The sequence below is a fragment of the Crinia signifera genome, chromosome 11 (genome assembly GCF_055691185.1).
Source record: "Crinia signifera chromosome 11, ASM5569118v1, whole genome shotgun sequence".
Taxonomy (NCBI): domain Eukaryota; kingdom Metazoa; phylum Chordata; class Amphibia; order Anura; family Myobatrachidae; genus Crinia; species Crinia signifera.
Window position 1 is genome coordinate 46,643,283 of NC_139227.1, and position 20,995 is coordinate 46,664,277.

The 20,995-nt window shown below is 47.1% G+C and overlaps 1 protein-coding gene across 1 annotated transcript in view; it reads left to right on the top strand.

Moving 5' to 3' along the window:
- Positions 1-20,995, top strand: part of GARRE1 (granule associated Rac and RHOG effector 1) — a 63,478-nt gene that overhangs the window by 26,064 nt on the left and 16,419 nt on the right. Inside the window, exons 2-4 of the mRNA XM_083164129.1 lie at positions 2,558-3,816; positions 7,775-7,975; positions 19,534-19,674. Coding sequence (XP_083020255.1) covers positions 3,331-3,816; positions 7,775-7,975; positions 19,534-19,674 — 828 coding nt within the window. The 5' untranslated portion in view covers positions 2,558-3,330. The remainder of the gene's footprint in view (positions 1-2,557; positions 3,817-7,774; positions 7,976-19,533; positions 19,675-20,995) is intronic.

The window sequence follows — 20,995 nt, forward strand, 5'->3', positions numbered from 1 at the left end:
TTTATAATCCAATCCCACACTTTCAAGTTTATTTAGCAGCCTGCGATGTGGGACAGTGTCAAATGCCTTACTAAAGTCTAGATATGCCACATCTACAGCCCCCCTTCATCTAGTATTTTGGTCACGGAGTCAAAAAAGTCAATGAGACTTGTTTGGCATGATCTCCCTGCAGTAAAACCATGCTGTTTTGGATCCTGTAAGTTGTTTAATTTAAGATATTCCACTATTCTTTCTTTTAATAGTGTTTCCATTATTTTCCCTACTACTGATGTAAGGCTCACTGGTCTGTAGTTACTTGCTTCTTCTTTGCTTCCGCTTTTGTGCAGTGGAACTACATTTGCTTTTCTCCAGTCCTCTGGAACTGCACCTGTATCTAGTGACTGGTTGAATAAATCTGTTAATGGCGCTACCAACACATCTTTTAGTTCTTTTAGTATCCTTGGATGCACTCCGTCTGGCCCCATTGATTTATCCACTTTCAGTCTTGAAAGTTCTGTTAGGACTTTCTCCCTAGTAAATGTACCTCCATCTACCTTATTTTTATGAATGTCCTTGCAACTTAACTGTGGTCCCTTCCCTTCTCCTTCTATAGTGAATACAGAGCATTAGGCTAATGTGTCTGTTGAGGGGAGACAGGGTATAACTCATTACGCAAACACCCACTGCTTCCCTCTTTCATCCCCATCAACCTTTTCCCCCCATTACCCACTGCCTCCCTGTCACAAAAGCGGTCACTTCACTGACCACACATGTGGGATCAGTGTGGCGTCAGCTCGCTTCGCTCGCCACGCTTCGGGCTCCTATTCCGCGGGGCACGCTGCGTTCGCCACGCTTGAGGCTCGGTGGCTCGCCACACTATCTAAAGTCAACTCCATGCCTACGTGGATAGTGGGGGTATGAAAAGGTCGAAAGACATGTACCGCCACCCCTTGCTGCGCTCGCCATGCTTTGGGTTGGCGTTGATCCTGGGGGTGGCGTTGACTATGGGGGGCCATTTCACATTGTAAGGACCCATCAGGGTGCTTGTACAATCAAAAATCGTATACGATCACAAGTAACAAAATATAATAATAATAAGAGGTGGTAGAGGCAAATACAGTAGGAAAATTTAAACATGCTTGGGATAGGCATATTGCTAGCCTTACTAAGAAATAAGGATCAAATATGGTTTGAGGTAACATGTTTTAAAAAGGTGCAGGCTAGATGGGCCAAGTGGTTCTAATCTGCCATCAAATTTTAACTTGGTGGGGTCCTGTAATAATTTTTATTGTCTGACTGGGTTCCAGAGCAAAAACTTTGAGCACCCCTGGTTTAATGTATTGGCGCGTTGTGTGTGTTTTTTGGGGGGCTTTATTTCATGTTGGTTTTATATGTATAAAGTTTTTCATGGCTTGCAAATCAGTACACTGCTCATGGTCAAAAATGTGACAGTTACTTGTCAAACAATTATTAGATTGTATTTATAAGGCACCACAAATGGTTTGCAGCGCCGTACATATGGCATAAGTTAAGTGCAGGAACCCAGCTGGGACAGCATATGACCGTCTTACGGTGATTATTATTGTATTAATGCAAGAATCCATAACCATACATGTATAATGCATTGGGGTACAGGTGTATCTGTGGGCTGCCGTAGTTTGACATTTATAGACTATAATCCTGGGCAGTCTGTTTGCAGTTGTAGACCACAATTATATTCTATCAGTCTATAGATGCTGTTAAGCTGCCTACACACAGGGAGATGTTGCTGAAGGATCTGAGCAATGTAGGTCGCTCAGCATACAGCACAGCAATGTGTCAGCAGTGAGAACACTGACCGGCGATGTAACTAGATTTATCCAGCATGCAAGATCTTCATTGCTGGGTGATGGCGATGCATGAGGCCGCGTATCGCTAACACTATGCCCCTACACACGGACCAATTTAAGGGCATTTACCTAGGCACCATAAGTTGTTTGACTTTACTCTTAGGCGGCCCTACATCAGACAGGCAATTCCCAATGCTGATCTGTGATCAGAAATTAATCTTTACGGGTATTGATGATCTGTGTTGGTCCCGCAACCCAGGCATTGAGAGAATGGGGAATTGCCCCAATTATTCCCTGATGTAGAGCCCCCTTGAGATTGTGAGCTCTTCAGGTAAAAAGCGTATTTTGTATTACTGTCTATGGTTTTAACGTGTTGGGAAAGTGACTATAAAATTGGATACAGTTGTTAAAAAGATCTTTAAAGTGAAAGTATTTTTAGAACCTACCATTGTGTTTGCTGAACCATCTGATCCACAGGGAGCTTGTGTCGTCTGAGGCTTGTGGCACAAGGAACCTCGTGTCTACTGTTACTGTGTCTTAGTGAATAGCCTTTTGTAAGCGAGAGTTTCCCATCAGGATGTGTGATGTACGACGACTGTGTCTGTGCATTTAGTGTAATGTCCACATGCGTAGCTGCCCGTGTAACTGGCTTCACTCCGTAATCTTTTGAGTCTGCAGTGTATTCAAATATTAAAATACCCCCCCCTTTCTCTGTACTAAAACCCTCTTTTCTTTCTTTCCTCCTCCAGGAAATGACCTAGAGGCCTTACAAATTCATTGTGCGCATTTTTCCTCCATCCAGAGCAAACTCAATCTGGGAGCTGCACTAGTTTCCTCTGTAACTAACTACCTCAACAGACCCAGAGGACGGGGAGGGGGCCTTCCAGCAGCAAACCTGTGACTTCACACTGTCAAGAACACAGTATAAGAAGCACTTCAGTTCACGGCAGACCGGATCGGCAGGACCGTAACATTTACACTCATATTATTTTGGATTTTTTCTTTTTTTTTTTTTTGTTTGGTTTTCCCCAAGAGGCCACGGATTGCTTTGTACCAGCTGTTGATCAGTGGTTTGTTTGTTTTTTTCTTGTTCTTTCCATTTAAAGGTTATATTTATATATATATTTTTTTTTTCCTTTCTCCGGTTTACTCCCCTGGCTTTAGATTAACGTTTTCCGGGGAGTTTTTTTGTTTTCTTTCCTATCTGGTAGAGTAAAGGGTTAACAGGACCGGAGATCCCTTTGGAACATCACATTGTAGATACATCAGCTGGCTTCCAAGCTACAAGTTGTGATCTGCAGCTGGGCTGCACTGAATCCTGGAAACCCCTAACTCAGCATATCTGCTGCCTCGGTCTCTGGCTCCTGATACAGATTACACAGCCTGCCTTTTGGAAATGCCTTTGAGTAGACCTATGTATGCCGCCCTCCTGTACTATTTGACATAGCCAGCTCAGCAAAGGCGGAGATTGGAGTCCCGGCCGGCAAGCTTAGGGGGGGCGCCCGTGGCGATTAGGTCACCTATGTATTGCTGTAGTGCGCAGGAAAGTAAAATGGACTACAAGAGGCGGTTTTTGCTTGGCGGGTCCAAGCAGAAGGGGCAGCAACACCAGCAGTACCAGATGCCTGAGCTCAGCCGGACTCTGAGCGCACCCTTGGCCTCAACCACCCCGTTGGGTTCTTCAGCGAACACGGGCAGTTGCCCCCACCCTGCAGCCCACACTACCCCCATCGCGGACATACAGCAGGGTATCTCCAAGTATTTGGATGCGCTCAACGTTTTCTGCCGTGCCAGCACTTTCCTGACGGACCTATTCAGCAGCGTTTTCCGCAACTCGCACTACTCGAAGGCAGCTATGCAACTCAAAGATGTGCAGGATCATGTCATGGAGGCTGCCAGCCGACTCACTGCAGCAATAAAACCAGAGATAGCAAAAATGCTGATGGAGCTGAGTGCCGGGGCCGCCAACTTCAAAGACCAGAATGAGTTCAGCCTACAGGATATAGAGGTCAGATTGTCGTTTTATTATAGCTGGCTAATGTGTTGTTGATGAGGGCTCTGTTTATGGGAGGGTTGGGACAGAGTGGGTGTGGCACGACTGCATAGCCCTGCCCCCTCTTGCAGTCTTGCCACCTGTCAATCAGTGCCAGACTCTCAGATGCAGGATTTGTTTATCCATACCTTATATCACCCGGCAGTGCTGCTTATCGCCGTTGCTTTGGGATAAGGCACATAATAGCCCTTGGTGTAGGGCCTGATTCACACCTCTTCGCTAGGCTGCTAGTATTTGCTAGCGAGCAGGTAAATGCTGCCCCGCTGAACCCAGCATTTTCTCTTCATCGCAGATAAGTCTGTCTAAACGGACTTTTATCCTGGCCGAATTCAGGATGGGTGCTGATGTTGGCCGCCCCCTCAGAGCAGGCATTAAACGCCTGTGTGTGCAGGTGTACGACCAGTGTTTTTATGGGCATGTCCCTGCTTCTGCCCCCATTCCTCCCATTATGGAGTGTGAAACCATAATCCTGAATATGAAAAGCCGCACCATCAGACAAGGTAGCTGGTCAGAATTACCCCATTAGTTGTACCCAGTGCAGAGAGAATGACACAGATCTCAGTCATATATTCTAGGATGATGTACATAAACACCTTACTAATTCTATAAACACTGCTGAAGAACAGAGATGCCAATTAGTAAGGTAAAATAATGTGTTTATTATAACTTGCTTTACGAACTAATTAGTCACCACTTAAGCCTTGTAAGTAATAGTCCGGCTGCTGGTATTCACAATGAGCTACCTCTGTATGTTTTTATGAGGCACACCCGTAACTACATAGTGTCACTTGCCTGCTCAGAAGTCCATCCACTGAGGCCGCAGTGGACCTGCTCAGGTCTTTCAGCTACTGAAACTTAGATCTGCAACAATTAGCACATTAAAACCGCTAGCAAATACACAAAATGATGCTGGCTCCTTTTCAAGCTAAATTAATGCCGTCCGCTGGACTCCGGCACTAACAGGGTTAATGCAGCATCTGTCCTGGTGATATCGGGAAGCATCACTTCCTGTTTCCATGTTTTGGAGACCTGGACATTGCACAGCGCTTTCCACGGAACGTTCTGAGTGAAAGCGATCACCTGCTGCCGGAAACACCGGGATTACTTTGTTGTTGTGGCTTTTATTGGATGGTGACATCCTGCGATTAAACATTACTCCTAGAGATAACATTTTATAGACCTTCTGTAGGGTTCATGCTTCTCATCATTGCCCTTTGACACCCCAATGAGTAGAAGGGAAGTCAGTTGATAATATTTAGCAAGCAGGCCTGATATTGGATGTGTCCTGTGCCTTATTATAAAGATTTCATGTAGCATGTATATAGTGCAAGTGTATCCAGTAATGCTGGAAATAAGTGCTTTTAATGTTATAAAGGTACAACATACACAGACTCACTATTCCGGACAGACCTCCAGAAAGTATGGCAGGCTTCTTAGCTTGTGCATGGAACTGCGCTTTGCAGGGATGTGCAAGAGAAGACGTGACTTTCCCACGTCTGTGGGTGTTGGGGGTGAGCTGTGCTCCTCTCCATCCTCTCTACTGCTTCCATCTGGGAGGGCTTCTATCTGATTTGGCACTTGAGGTGCCATTTTTACATGTACGTATTACCGGGGGGGGGGGGGGGGGGGAGTTTAAGGGAAATCCGATGCGATATTTAGCAGGTCCTAAAAAGCACCTGCGATGTGCACTGACTACTGCACATCCGATTTATTTTATGTGTAGCATTCCGACCTCTGACCGGATGCGCATGGGACCGTACATCGGATCAGATGGGAGGTTAAACACATGCGATGTAAGCCCCTTTTCACCCGATTTCTCATCCCGATCCGTCGGAATTGGGTAAAAAGTGTCCAAATTCCACTAGTGTATGGGCACCTTTAAAATTTCAGACGAAGGGTGCATCAGTGTGGAGTTTGTATGTTCTCCCCATGTTTGTGGTGGTTTCCTCCTGGCTGATCCGGTTCCTCCCAAACTCCAAAACAGACTGGCAGTGTAGTTGGTAAGAATGTGTATACGTCCCCATGTGATAGGGTATATAGACTGTGCTCTGCTAGCGCAGGGACTGCTGTGAATATTCTCTCTAATATGTGTGCACTACATGAATAACTATGATAAAATAGGCGTCCACCGCTTTGGCTGCTTATCTCACACTTTCTGACATTCCCCATAGCTTGCTTCCCTCCCCTTGCAGTATTGATCTCACCGAGTAGGAAGGTGTTTCTGCAGAGTGTGGAAGAGGTTTAGGGTCCTTTAAACTTGTGGGCCTACTTCTAAAGGGCATTGCTCCCTACAATCACACACAGTTATTGCTGTGGTGCTGCTTAAGAAATACCTGATATCCCTTTTTGTTTTTTGATGAAGGTAAGACCATAGACTTTTGGGGTGCTTCCACCAACACTGATTAAATACCCCCCCTCACATCACATCATCATGGCCCTGGCGTTTTAGCTGAGCACCCCTCCTTGGCTACTTTACGCATTTTACAGGGAGATTTCTCAAAGCTAGGGGCGAGATAACGTGGAGAGAGAACTTATCAGACGGCTCCTTTCCGTTTTCAAACACAGCCTGTAATATGTTAGTAAGGAGCTGATTGGCCGTCACTTTATCGCTCTGTAAGCTCTGATAAATCTTCTCATTAGTCATTTAATATCCCAACTACACTTAGTTACTGAGTCGCAGCATTGGATGTCAAGCAGTGTAACGTTAGACGCCCGTCTTGATTTCCACCATAGAACTCTCTATTAATGAGTATTAACTTAACTAAACTAAAGTCAGCTTTATAAATGTAGAAGATCTGCTGAAATTCCAGGCGTGTCAGAGCGCAGACACCGGATTCTCCCGGGCGGGAGTAATGTACGTTCATATTCTATAGTCACTGCTGTCTCGGGATCTCTGGTGAAGCTCCAGCAGCTCAGGCTGCCAGTTCCCATAAAGCCCTTTTATTCATGTCTGTTTTTTTTTGTTTTTTTTTTACAAGACATGACGCTCTGTCATTTGACAGGCCATGCTTTTGCCCGTGTTAAAGACAACGTCAAGGGACTAAAATAGAATTCCTATTTCCTCCCCATCTGAGCCAGCTGCCTGACGCTGGCGCTCCAAAGCGCTTTTGTTTGCACCGCCAGTAATAGATCCCAGTTATGGCCCCCCCCCCCCCTCATGCTGCATGTCATTCTACTCTGGAAATTCACATTTGTGCTGCTGCGAAGCCAGAGAGCCTTATTAATAATATTAATAATACTAATCATAATAATAAAATCCGTTTATAAATTATTTTAGAGACCTCACATTTGCAGGATAGACTTAAAAATGCACCAGCCAGTTTTGCTAGACGCAGCAAGGAACGTGGAACCTTCAGCTGTCGGTGTGGAAGATGTGGGGCTGCAAAGGGTTACTCCTATTAGACCTTATGCCTATGAGCGCCGAGGTGTTGAAGTGCGAGTACTGATAAGCTGACTGCATAAATTATCACCTTATAACTCCGCTGGATGATGTCTTGGAAAACATTGCACAGATCGGCCCGGGGCCGCAGTTACAAGGTTGCTACGTTTCTTCAGCGGCGCATCATTTGCATCTGACAAATATTTTAGGAATTCTCCTTCTAGCATAAAAGGTCCATTGTATGAGTTTACTCACGTCACCTACTTTCTGTTGCAGCCTAGAACACACACAGGATAAATACTGGATTACTTCTGTAATAGTGGCCATTGCCATACTGAGCTACCATTTGATGTTAGGATAAGGTGGCAGAAGCAATCCCCCTATATGCTGCTTATTACACACATGATCTGTTAACCTGTGCAGGGCCCTTGGCTCTGCTGTTCACATGCCTGTCTTACCCCCCCCCCCCCCCCCCCTTCCGCCATCCTCCCCAGCCACCTTCCTGAGTAACCTCTGTTGTTGTTCTCTCCCCAGGTGCTCGGCCGCTGTTTCTTGACTGTAATGCAGGTTCATTTTCAGTTCTTGTCTCAAGCGTTACAGAAGGTGCAGCCTGTGGCTCATTCATGCTTTGCCGAAGCGATAGCACAAGAGCGCAAGAACGCTCCCGGGACTGGCAACCTAAGCCCGACAAGAGAGCTGGATGATGCCGTGAGGTCTTGGAGAGGAGCCACCGAGGTGAGTGACCCTGGTCCTGATTTATTGCTGTGCCTATGTGCTGTCCAAACGCCACGTGCAACTCACGTGGTACTGCGGACAGGCAGAGGGGGGAATATGGAGGTAGATACAGGGATGCCACCGGGCTCAAGTGTCCGCGATGGTAGCCGTACAGGGACGCTGATCGAAATTGCATTGCGGCAGTGTCGGTGGTTGCCAGTGGTCACCACCAGCATCCATTGTCAGTGGGCCTTTCTGCGCCTGCCAATGGTACACTGCATGATTGCTCTGATGGGCATCTTTGTACACACATCAGCAGAATCACACAGCAGCTGATGGACGTTGCAATAAAGGTGCGTACTCACGGGGCAATATGATCGCTGGCAATATATTGCTCAGCAATCGTAGTGCTCAGTGTTTTGTTTTCATCTGCGACCAGGTCGTTGATGAAAATGACACACTGCCGGAAGGGAAGGCAGGGGAAGTCGCTGGTCGGAGGAGCATGCTCCTCTGACCAGCGACCATTAGGAGGCTGAAAACGGGAGCGCGCACCAGACGATTTTATAACTGGCGCACACTCCAATCGCTGGCAATATGGTTGCTCAGCGACCATATTGCCAGCGGTAAATGACCGTGTGTACACCGCTTAAGATACCCGAAAGCTACATTACCATAAAGGTGCAGAGTCTGTAACATATGTGGGACTGCACACCGTTGGGAGAAGTGCCACGTGATCTAAAGAGTTTGCAAATCTTAAATTACGTTCATCATCCTAGATAGGATTTTCAGAATGATTCAAAGGGTGAGATCTATATTTAGATGATTATCCTAGAAGTGGTTCGGGCCAGAGGGTCACAGGTTGCATTAAATTATATACAGAACACAGGATTCTTGCATTATCCCAAAAAACATTCTCTTGTTTGTTCCGTTTATCTCCAAAGGAGTAAAACCAACACGGCCGAATCCCTGCAGCGGATTGGTCCGGATCAGTTTGTTATCAGTGACCGGAGTGGGCTCTGTGAGCAGTGGCAGTAGGTGATGTGCCATCTGTTGTTTCCTACACACAGGTGCCGCTATACCACAGTTAAAGGAAAACCACCTGAAATAAGTTAAAACGCTACTAATAACCGCTTTGGGATAAGTGAGGTTTATGTATCTGCAGCTTGGTTCCTAGTGAATCAATAGGTGGTATTAGTCTTAGTCCACATAAGGACACAGGAGTAATGAAAAGTGGCTACACAAAGAGAGTAATTTAGGTACTTCCTCATCTTTGCGGCCACAGTGGGTTACGCTATGGAACTCACGTAGCGTAACTCGCACCACTCTGGGTCCATTCCACCCTCCTGTCTCCACGCCGCCGTCTATTACTTTTAGTAAATCTGTGGCGAGACAACGAGCCCAAAGTGAGCCCGCGAGGGGACAATGCTGCTATTCTGAAAGCGGCTAGCGTAACTGGCATAAGCTGTGGCCACAAAGGTGAGGAAGTACCATAATTTATGCTTCAATAAAAACCCTGCAAAAATAGTATTATCTGGCTCTGTGCCATGTGCATGGATGACACGCAAGCAGCGCTTGGTGCACATACAGTCATTGGTTCTGATTAGTCCACGAGAGCCTGCCCCGACACACCATACTGTATAGACCAGGGGTAGCCAACTCCAGTCCTCGAGAGCTACCAACATTTCACATTTTCCAGACAACGGAGCTGCTGCACAGGTGCACTCATTACTTACGAACACATGTTAAAAGATCCACAGATGGAGCTAATTACTTCACTTGTGATTCTGTGAGGAGACCTGCAAAACATTAACTGTTGGTAGCTCTCGAGGACTGGAGTTGGCTACCCCAGGTAATGACGCATATGCGCCTATCCTTAATCCATTGATGAGCAGAATGATTTGGCACAATATTCGTTAGGCAAACCGGTGTAGCATCTCACTGCAGCAGCAGCACCACAGTCTCGGGGTGTCATCCGGTGACTTGGTTGTGCCCTCTTCTCTTTTTCTATTCTTTTGTTTGTGACTCAAACCTACGATTATATCATTACGTTAAGTATGTAATTATGTGGATTATGCATGTTCCACGCTGCACACGTAACGCCGAGGGACATGTATGCCCCTGGAGGCCGGATGTTGAGGCTTGTACAGGTGAGGCTGGCTGCAAAGGTTCTCCTGACTCTGGCAAACGTTTCCCAGGACAGCGCGTGATGGAAGAACAGGCAGATTCTGCTGTAACTGGTCCATACTGGTGCCATTTATTGCAGTGTGTGTGTGGGGGACCTTTGTGTATTGTTCTGTCCTTACAGTAGAACACACATCCGTCCACATAACTGACCTTCTCGTTTCATTGGAGCCCTTGTCTGGTGTGGGAGTACAGGCTGGTGCCAGCGTGGATGATGGCAGGGTTCCTGCCACAATGTGCCGCTTGTCTTCTCACACAGATTTATTTATAGAGTATGTAAAGGGGATTCCAATTCCTCCGTCAGGACTGGAGATGTGAAGTGGGTAGCGGTGAGCTTGACTTACTGGCTCAAGTCCTTCATAGTAAAGTGCCCATTAAGTCCCAGTTCCTCTCGTAATCCTGCTGGATATGGGGGGTTTCATGCTAAAGGGTAAACATTTACTGAGCGTGATCTTCACACAGATGGGTTCTAACATGACTCCATGGGCCTGTTCTGTGACTATTCCCTGGGAATACTGTGCGCAGCTTTCCTCCTAAGGTGCTCACAGCAATTATAAAAAACAAATATACTGTTCTGTTCGACGTAAGCAAGATAAATATAGCGGTGCGACATCAACGTTTTCTGGAATAAGCTTAAATAATACTGCTCCTGCCGTCCATGAAGTTATCATCTACCCCGCTATGGTGCTTGTACTATACCCCTCTTGCCACATACATGTAGGGGACATACCCTCTTCAGCTGCTGAATACAGTGATGTCTCTTATTACTAATATCGTCCCTGCTATTTGTAGAGTACAACACAGTGAATTAATAATTTGCAGCTATTATCACTATAGCATAAAGGTAAACTACTTAGCCACTAGACTTGATTGATAAATTGTGAATATTACATCATGTGATGTTGGTTGTATTGTCAGATTTCCTTCTTGTAGCACATAACACTTCTATCTAATGCCTGCTGGCGCGGGGTTGCTCGTGATTCTCGTTCTATGATTACATCCAGAGTGAGCATCCGCAACCATGCATGCGGCCCATGGGGTGAATGAGACAACACCCCCCATTGTTGGTGCCGTGAATGACATAAGATACATGATAAAATAATAATTAATTATCCAGATAAAAAATGATCCACAAATATGCAGTGCAGTAATCTGATGGGTATTATTGCTACCTCCGGAGGTACTGTTACCACCTCCGGTAATAGTACCTCTCTGATTACTGCGCTTTAGCCCCATATTCGTAGATGATTTATTATCTGGATAATATATTATTATTTTATCATGTATCTTGTGTCATTCATGTTTTATTAAATTGTACTTCACATGGTCACATTTACCTTTTTTTGATACATGCGCCAAAATGTTACTCAGTACAGGTGTTTTGCTTTGTACATTTGGGGTTACAAATAACATAAACGGGGTCCCCAGGTGTAAAATAATTGAGAACCTCTGGCTTATAGCATAAATAATGCAGCTTTGTGAGGCCACCAGATAAACTCAGGGTTAATGTAAAATGAGTCTCTGGCGGACCCTGTAATTGTAGTAACACCCGTTTCACACCAGCGCAGTACCCCGGGTTATTGCCGGGTTAACCAAGGTTGAGGCTCAGCATGACCCAGTATACAAAAAATAACCCAGGTCCAGGACACGGGAATCCTGTTTGTTGGAGTCAGGATTTTGGTGTGATAGAAGTATAAGGTTACATGGTATCACTATAATAAGGGAAAGTTATATCTATTGTTTGCGGAAGACAGCGGTGGGAAAGATGGTTGCTATTCTATCAATAGAAAGCCATATCTATGACACACCCACGCAGACTAGATTACAGAGTGTCTCCTGCTCTGATCAGAGGCGCAAACCACAGGCAGCTGTGAAAGTGTTAAGAACCAGGACATTGTGGCACAGAGAGGCTAATTAAAGGCTCAGCCATGTATGATCTTTGTCACTTGTACATCCTCCGACACATGAGCAGCTGTGTGATAGCCGTTGTAAACGCTGATAACTCCAGAGGGTGGACGGAGCACAGATTAAGCGGGAGTGTCTGCTTTCCCACTGGCCCCACCGGCCGCGTCATCTGTTTACTTCTTCACGGAGAGGTTGCAAGTATCAGTGCTGTGTGCCAGGCACCTCTGACGGGCCTTGGGGGAACCGCGCCTGATCAGCGTGATACTTTATCCCACATCCACAGCAATTAACCTGCAGTAACACTTCTCTGCGCTGTGCCAGAGCCGTGAACTGGAGTTACCGAGTCAGGGTAGTGCCTGGGGTAATCAGGTTAATCTTTAAAACTAGGTCAGATCTCTTTTATACGTACTAAAGACTCCACAAAGCAACTTATGTCACTGAGTTTTATTGTGTGTACCTTGTGTTTGCTGCCACTTCCTATTGTAGTGTGGAATCCTCGTAGTGTGTTTGCACACAACCTCGATACCACTACATAAGGAGGAATGTAGTCCTGCCATCAGCTGTCTTCCATGATGAGATCAGTGTAGAGCAGTGGTTCCCAACCCTGGTCCTCAAGTACCCCCAACAGTGCACGTTTTCCAGGTCACCCGGCAGGTGCACTCATTATTCAGGCACATTTGAAAAGATCCACAGGTGGAGCTAATTATAGCACTTGTGGTTCTGTGTGGAGACCTGCAAAACATGCACTGTTGGGGGTACTTGAGGACCAGGGTTGGGAACCACTGGTGTAGAGGAATAATGAAACACCACTGAGGATTTGCTTTGAAATAAAATAGTTCTATGTTAGTGAAATACAAAATTAAACTCTTAAAATATATATTTCAGTCTATTTTACCAAATACCTAACTACATACATATAATTCTTAACAAGGAATGCAGTGTTCTATCGAACTATATCGGTCCGATGTAAGGATAATGTTGATTTTTGGGAGAAGCACCTCTGATTTCAGACTTCACTGGCCATACGGTCACCTTTTGTATGATGTTTGGTTCCTTGGAGTTAAACGCTTAAGGAGTGCACACACGAGCTGGAGGATGGAGGATTTTGACTAAGCGATTTTGCTTAGTCAAAATCGTGATGTCGCTTGCAACCATCCCCAGCAGCAGCCCGTGCGTACAGCCAAATGACACTGCAGCGTCTAGTCAAAATTTCTCTTTCAATGGTCCTGGTGACACAGCTCAACACTGGGATGTAGGAGGGTCCGAAGGAGCCAGGCACCTATCCTAAAGCTTTAGAGGGTAGGCTCCTCCCCTACTGCATCCCTGGACTCTTCAGTTCGTGTTAGGTGCCCACTGGAGTGGGTGCTATTCTAAAGGGCTGCAGGAGCAGCCGAAGAATTAGAGTAGTTAGGGGATTTTTATTATTTTATTAACTATTACCCTAGCTAGGTAGGCACAGTGTGAGGATTCTCATAGTGAATCCTCACACTGCCAGCGCAACAGGAGCTGACAGAAGCGCGTCCTGTCAGCTCTCTGTGCACAGGGGAGACACTGTCTGGTCTCCCTGTGCTGCGCTTACAGCCTCTATTAAGAGGCTGCCTGGGCTCCGGAGTAGCCTGAAACCGGCTCCACAGTTAGGTGGGGATCATGGGGGACAGGCGCTCCGTGATGGCGGCGGCCATTTTATGCGGAGCTTACACGCTGAGCTCCTGATTGAGAGGACAGCAGCGCTGTGACAGGCATGTTCCAAGTGGTCCCCATTCGAGGGGGAGACACTGGAACTAGGAAATCCTACCTAAGGAGCGGCTGGCTGGGGGTGGTTGGCGCCAAAAGGTCACGGACCCCGCAGCAGCAGGGACTGTTGGTCTCTTCCTTCACTCTGACTTTGGCGCCTTTCAGAACGCTTGCAGCGGAGCTGAGCTGGCTAATTGATCCTGCAGAGTGACTTGGATTTCCTGGGCATCGCTTCCTCGCAGTTGAAACCTACAGACAGCTAAGTGACTGGGTGCATTGGCTTTGTATAAACGCTTGTACATTGTTTGCACTGTGTATATTGAGATATATATATTGTTTCACTTGCATCATGTCTGAGCATCAGGCTGTGGTTTTGGGGGAGGGAGCCCTTAGTGCACTGAGCGCGTGCAATGTTTGCACACAAAAGTTTGTCCCTGAGCAGATGGCCAAGGGGGGCTTATGTATTACTTGCGCTGATGTGAGACCCATGGGCAGTGAACCCCATAGGGCAGAGCAGAGTGAACCTGCGTGGGCCAGTGCCCTAGGCAGGTCTGTAAACGCTTTGGTGCAGCTTCTGGACAGGCAGAGTGATGTGCTGGTAGAATCACAGAGACCTATGCCATCATCTCAGCAGTCTTCTGGCTCCTTGCCTCTTACCCAGGCAGATCCTGCGCTTATTCAGGTGATGCAGGATACTGCTAAGGGGATCAACAGATTCAGTGAAATACTGGACAAAATGGATGATGTTGCAGGGACCCCTAAAAGGTCTTATGCTATGCCTACTGTGGTAGATGAGGAGGAAGGAGAGTATACTGACACACCCTGGGACCAGGGTGATGATTTTGAAGAGACCTCTGCTGCTGGTATAGAGGATCTCATTGTGGCTGTAAAACAGGCTTTAAAACTGTCTGTAGAGGATAAGACTCCTGTTAAGGGTGTTTTTAAGCGACAGCGGAAGGAGGCTGTCACTTTTCCTTCAGATGAGGGGTTGCAGGAATTACTGGAAGGGGCTTGGAAAACCCCAGATAAGAGGCTACAGATGCCTAAGAGATTCCTCAGTCTGTACCCCATGCCAGAGTCTCATGCTGAACTCTGGGAAAAGGTGCCTGTTGTAGATGCTTCAGTGGCACGTTTATCAAAAGCTACGGTATTGCCTGTACAGGGTGGTGCAGCTTTTAAAGATTCTGTGGATAAAAAGCTGGAGGGAAACCTCAAGGCGATTTTTGAAGGGGTGGGGTTTACCCTGCGTCCCCTTATTGCTTCAGCCTGGGTCTCTAAGGCCATTATAGAGTGGGCTGGTGAGTTATGCACCATGCTGCAGGCTGACCCTGGTGCCTTGCTGGTAGCAGAAAAGATTAAGGCTGCTGCAGAATATGCGGTGGAAGCAGAGGAGGAAGCTCTTAAAATGGCTACCAGAGTGTCCACAGTCTCTATTAATGCCAGGAGAGTGCTCTGGCTTAAGGCCTGGGAAGCGGACAATGAGTCCAAAAAGGCCCTAGAAATGTTAGCTTTCAAAGGAAAGTTACTTTTTGGTTCTGAGCTAGAGGAGATTATAAAGCAAGCCACAGGCGGCAAGAGTACATTTCTGCCGGCCTCCTCCACAAAGCAGTCATCCAGATTCGCTGCTTTTAAGCCGTCCTTTCAGCCCTCCCCTAGAGGAGGTGCGTCCTTTCGGGGACAGTCCTTCAGGGGAAAGTTTCAGACCTCTAGGGGCAAATCTCAAAGGTCCAAGTTTGGCTCCTTCCATAAGAAGCCTGCCTCCAAAGGAGAGGAAAAACCCTCCGCATGACTGCCAGGGGATAGGCCCGGCAGGGATAAAGGTGGGGGGGCGTCTCACACACTTCAGGGACGCTTGGGCTTCTCTAGACCAGGATGCCTGGGTCTTAGAGATTATTACCCAGGGTTACAGAATCCCTTTCAGAGGGCTGCCTCCGAAGAGGTTCATCCCCACACCCATGCCAAAACAGGCGCTCCTGCGCACAGCTCTTATGAGAGCGGCTCATTCCCTTTTGGAAAAAGGGGTGGTAATTCCGGTTCCCAGGGCAGAGTGGAAGAAAGGCTTTTACTCCACGCTGTTCCTGGTGCCCAAACCAGACGGGTCTTTCAGACCAATACTAAACTTGAAGTCCTTAAATGTCCACCTATGGGTAGACCATTTCAAAATGGAGTCTTTGAGGACTGTACTCCTGAGTCTGGATCAGGGAGAATTTTTGGCGTCCATGGATGTCCAAGACGCATATCTGCACGTTCCCATTCACCCGGAACATCAGACACTGTTGAGGTTTTCTATAGGAGACCTGCATTTGCAATTCCGGGCGTTACCCTTTGGGCTAGCAACCGCGCCAAGGGTATTTACAAAGATAATGTCAGTGATGGCGGCTGTGCTGAGGCTCAGGGGAATCACAGTAATACCCTATTTGGACGATCTCCTGTTCAAAGCAGAGTCAGCAGCCCTGCTTCAAGGTCATTTAAAAGAGGCCATCAGTTTTTTGCAGGCTCACGGCTGGATTTTAAACTTACAAAAATCTCAGTTGGTACCATCACAGAGGCTCCAGTTCTTGGGAGTCATACTGGATACCCATCTCCATCGGGTATTTCTCCCGGAGATAAAGGCCAGGGACCTGGTCACCTTAGTTCAGGAGATTCTCAGAACTCCGAGCTTGTCAGTATGGAAGTGCCTCAAGCTCCTGGGGAAAATGGTGGCGTCATTCGAGACGCTTCAATTTGCCAGGTTCCACTCTCGAGTATTCCAATGGAACATTTTGTCAGCCTGGTCAGGAGACACTTTGACCATGAAGACGGAGTTGATAGTGCTGTCTGCGGACACTCGGGACTCCTTGAAATGGTGGACAGAGGTAGATTCCCTTCAATGGGGTCGGTCATTACAGACCTGGGACTGGTTGGTAGTAACTACCGATGCCAGTCTCAGGGGCTGGGGGGCAGTAGTCCTGGATCTCAGGCTGCAGGGCCTGTGGACGGCAGAGGAATCAGTGTTACCAATCAACATCTTGGAGCTGAGAGCTGTCTGGAAAGTGATTTCCTTGGCGGGAGACAGGTTACGGAACCTCCCTTTGAGGATTCAGACCGACAATGCCACAGCTGTGGCGTATCTAAATCACCAGGGAGGTACACGCAGCAGATTGGCCATGTGGGAGGTGTCCAGAATCTTCCTATGGGCGGAACAGAATGTTCCTGCCGTATCGGCTATATTCATTCCAAGAGTGGAGAATATAGAAGCAGACTTCCTGAGCAGGGAGGAGCTCAAGGAAGGAGAATGGAGTCTACACCCTCAGGTGTTTCACCAGATCACTGCAATGTGGGGTACTCCGGATTTGGACCTAATGGCTTCCAGGTTCAACCATCAGGTGCCCAGGTTCTATGCCAGAACGAGAGATCCGCTAGCAGAGGCAGTGGATGCCATGACGACTCATTGGCAGGGAAATCTTCTTTATGCGTTCCCGCCAATTCCAATGTTAGCGAGAATGTTGAAGAGGGTACAGGACCAGAAGGTTCCGGTGATCCTTGTGGCCCCAGATTGGCCAAGGAGGTCCTGGTACTCCAGGCTTCAGAGGTTATCAGTGGATTCATGGCGTCTACCTCTGAGACCAGATCTGTTAAGACAAGGCCCATTCAATCACCTGGATTCCGATCGATTGATTTTGACGGCCTGGCTATTGAAACCGCCATTTTGAAAAAGAAAGGGTTTTCTGATGCAGTGGTGCAAACTATGATAAAAGCCAGAAAAGCTGTTTCTTCGGCAAATTATTATAGAGTCTGGAAGACTTATATTAGATGGTGTGAGAGGCGAAAGGTTCACACATCTCACTTCAAATTATCAAAAATGTTGGAATTTTTACAAGATGGGTTTTCATCGGGCCTAAGCCTTCAGTCATTGAAGGTGCAGATTTCGGCCTTGTCCATCTATTTTCAAAAAAGAATTGCCATTTTGCCGGAGATTCAAACTTTTTTACAAGGGGTATCCAGACTAAAACCCCCTTACAAGCAACCAGTAGCGCCTTGGGATCTGTCACTGGTTTTGGATTGCCTTCAAAAGGCACCATTTGAACCTTTAAGGTCGGCTGACTTTAAGTTTCTCACGTGGAAGCTAGTGTTTTTGTTAGCAGTAGCATCTGCTAAAAGAGTTTCAGAGTTGGGAGCCTTGTCATGCAAATCTCCCTTCTTAATTTTTCATGATGACAGGGCTGTTCTGAGAACAGTGCCTCAGTTTTTGCCGAAGGTTGTATCTGCCTTCCATTTAAATCAGGAGATAGTTCTACCTGTGTTTCAACCCCCAGAGGGTTCTAAAAAAAGGGACAAGTTGAAGACTTTGGATGTTGTGCGTGCCTTACGCATATATGTGGACAGAGTGAAGAGTGTCAGAAAGACTGACACATTATTGGTACTGTATGACGTACACAAAATTGGTTGGCCTGCATCTAAGCAGACTATTGCTAGGTGGTTGCGATCTGTGATAGCATTTGCTTACGCCAAAGCGGGTAGGCCTGTACCGGCTAGAATTAATGCGCATACCACCAGGTCAGTTGCCACCTCTTGGGCGGTTCGACATGGGGCCACAGCTGAGCAGGTTTGCAGAGCTGCCACTTGGTCATCTGTTCACACATTTGCCAAATTCTATAGATTCCATGAGTTTGCGTCGGAGGACGCATCATTCGGGCGAGCAGTGCTGAGAGCTGCAGACCTGAGCGTACCCTCCCAAAGGACCGGCTCTGGAACGTCCCAGTGTTGAGCTGTGTCACCAGGACCATTGAAAGAGAAAAAGGGATTTTTGTAAGAACTTACCGTTCGAATCCCTTTCTCTGATATGGTCCTGGTGACACAGCGATCCCTCCCTTACGCTCAGTAAGTATGCCAGAAATTTCATGATGTTCATGTTAAAATGGTTTAATGTTAACAGTTACTGTTATAAAATGTGCATGTAATATGTGCAGGCGTTTGTACTGAGTTAATGTATTCCAGTGGCTTTGAAAGTTGAACTGAAGAGTCCAGGGATGCAGTAGGGGAGGAGCCTACCCTCTAAAGCTTTAGGATAGGTGCCTGGCTCCTTCGGACCCTCCTACATCCCAGTGTTGAGCTGTGTCACCAGGACCATATCAGAGAAAGGGATTCGAACGGTAAGTTCTTACAAAAATCCCTTTATTGTTGCATCAATATCTCCCACTTTGTAAACACTGGGCGATTCAGGCAAACTTATCGATTTTGATGATTTAGTCAAAATTGCTTAGAAGAATCCCCCCCCCCTTGTGTGTTCACCGCTTTAGGTCTTAGAGCTCAGAGGCTGAAGCCTGACCACTGCCCGACTGTCCCGTCAGAATGGTCGAGATCCATAATAAATCCCATGCTTTAGGGTGCAGGTCACACAGACATGCTTTAATACACTTAGGGCCATATGCACTAAGCTTCAAAAGTGATATAATGGAGTGATAAACAGCCAGCCAATCCGCTCCTACTTGTCATGTCTCGGGCTGTGTTTGAAAAATGTCCGGAAGGAGCTGATTTGTTGTATATCTCTGTCCATTTTATCACTTTTGAAGTGAAGTGCATCTGGCCCAGCTGTCTTAATGGAAGTCTGAATGTTGCCATCTTTTTGAGATCATCCTTCCCACACTCCAGTTGCTTGTTATACCATGTACAGTCAGTAATAGTGAGGGTGGTGTGTACATTTGTGTGTCACACAGTGGGGGTTGTGTCCTGCCAGTACGGGACCGTGTGACATAACTGTGTGTGTGCTTATGTTACAGGCCACCAGCCGCCTGCGAGAGCGAGGGTGTGACGGATCCTTGGCTGGGTTAGAAGTCCAACAGCTCTTCTGCTCACAAAGCTTGGCCATCCCAGAGCATCACCTCAAGGAACTTAATATGAAGATCGACATGACCTTACAGGTCAGTCCCAGGGTCTTCTGCCATAACTTGTATAGGCAACAGGACCGAATAAATGGCAAGTGGATTTATCTGACCATTGACCATACAAGGGCTGAGCTATAAGTTTCTGGATGCATTAAAAGTATTATACGTACAAACAAAGTATTCCCCAGAGGAGTCTGTGCCGAGTTACATGTGCTTTATCCTAGTCGAAGCTGCTGGACCTGTCCGCAGCAGGGATGTCTTCTACAGACTGGATGAAGGTCTCCACTGCAGCTTCCAGTGACTAAATGAATCCCACGCATCATGTGCTCGTTTTGTGGGAACACAAAGCGATTGCAGGGGGGCCAAGTCGGGACTGCACTGAGGATGACCAAGCTCCTGCATGCATTCATGGGCCAGGAAGTCCACAACAATCCTTGACTTGTGAGCAGCTGCATTTCCGTGATGGAAAAGGGTACCATGAGTGCAAGTTCTTGGCTTCCAGCACGTATGGCCGGCATTGGTTGGCGTACCATTCCCCAGTGATGGTGCGCTGCGACGGGAGTGGTATGGCAGCAACTGTACATGACCAATCTTGGCCACACAAACAGCCACCATCTGCTTGACCACACTGTGCACATGTCATAACTTCAGTTGCGGTGTATCTCCAACTGGGCCAACTGTTTGGTCTTGGGGTCAAATCTGTAGATCCAGGATTCATCGGCACTGATTATATTCTAAGCAGAGTTGGCCAGCATGTTGCGGCAACAAGTCACCTGAGCCTACTCCGGTCCAGCGGGTAGAGACCGTGCTCAGGCCAAGCTTTTTATGGATGATCAATTGGACTGAAACCTATGAAATGCCTATTTCCTTTTTTAATTGGATCATAGTCATATGGATGTCCAACTCCATTATGGCCCACACTTCAGCGACAACGTCCTCTGTGATGTCAGACACAGGTTGGCTGCAGCACTCCTCATCTCCTGCTCCGAAATTTCTACGAACCACTCAAACCCAGTGCTTTGGGATGATGCTTCCTCCTCAAAAGCAGCTTGCAGCCGGTCATTTCTCTCTAGCGGTAGAAGATCCTGGCTGTCCAGTGGCCTCTGCTGAGCTCCATAACAAGTTTGTGAAGGAAGCGACCATGCTGAAGTCATCGGTGTCCTGTGATGTTTATATACGGATCTGCGCCTTGACATTTCACAGGAATTTTAGTCTGAGATCACAGCTCCCACCAGACAGTCACCTACGCACTGCACATCCGGAAACTTATTGCACATCCCTCGTATAAATAATTGAGCTGCTTAGGCAGTAGGACATGAAACCCAATAATGTCATCCATTTTGGTAATGGGCATGCC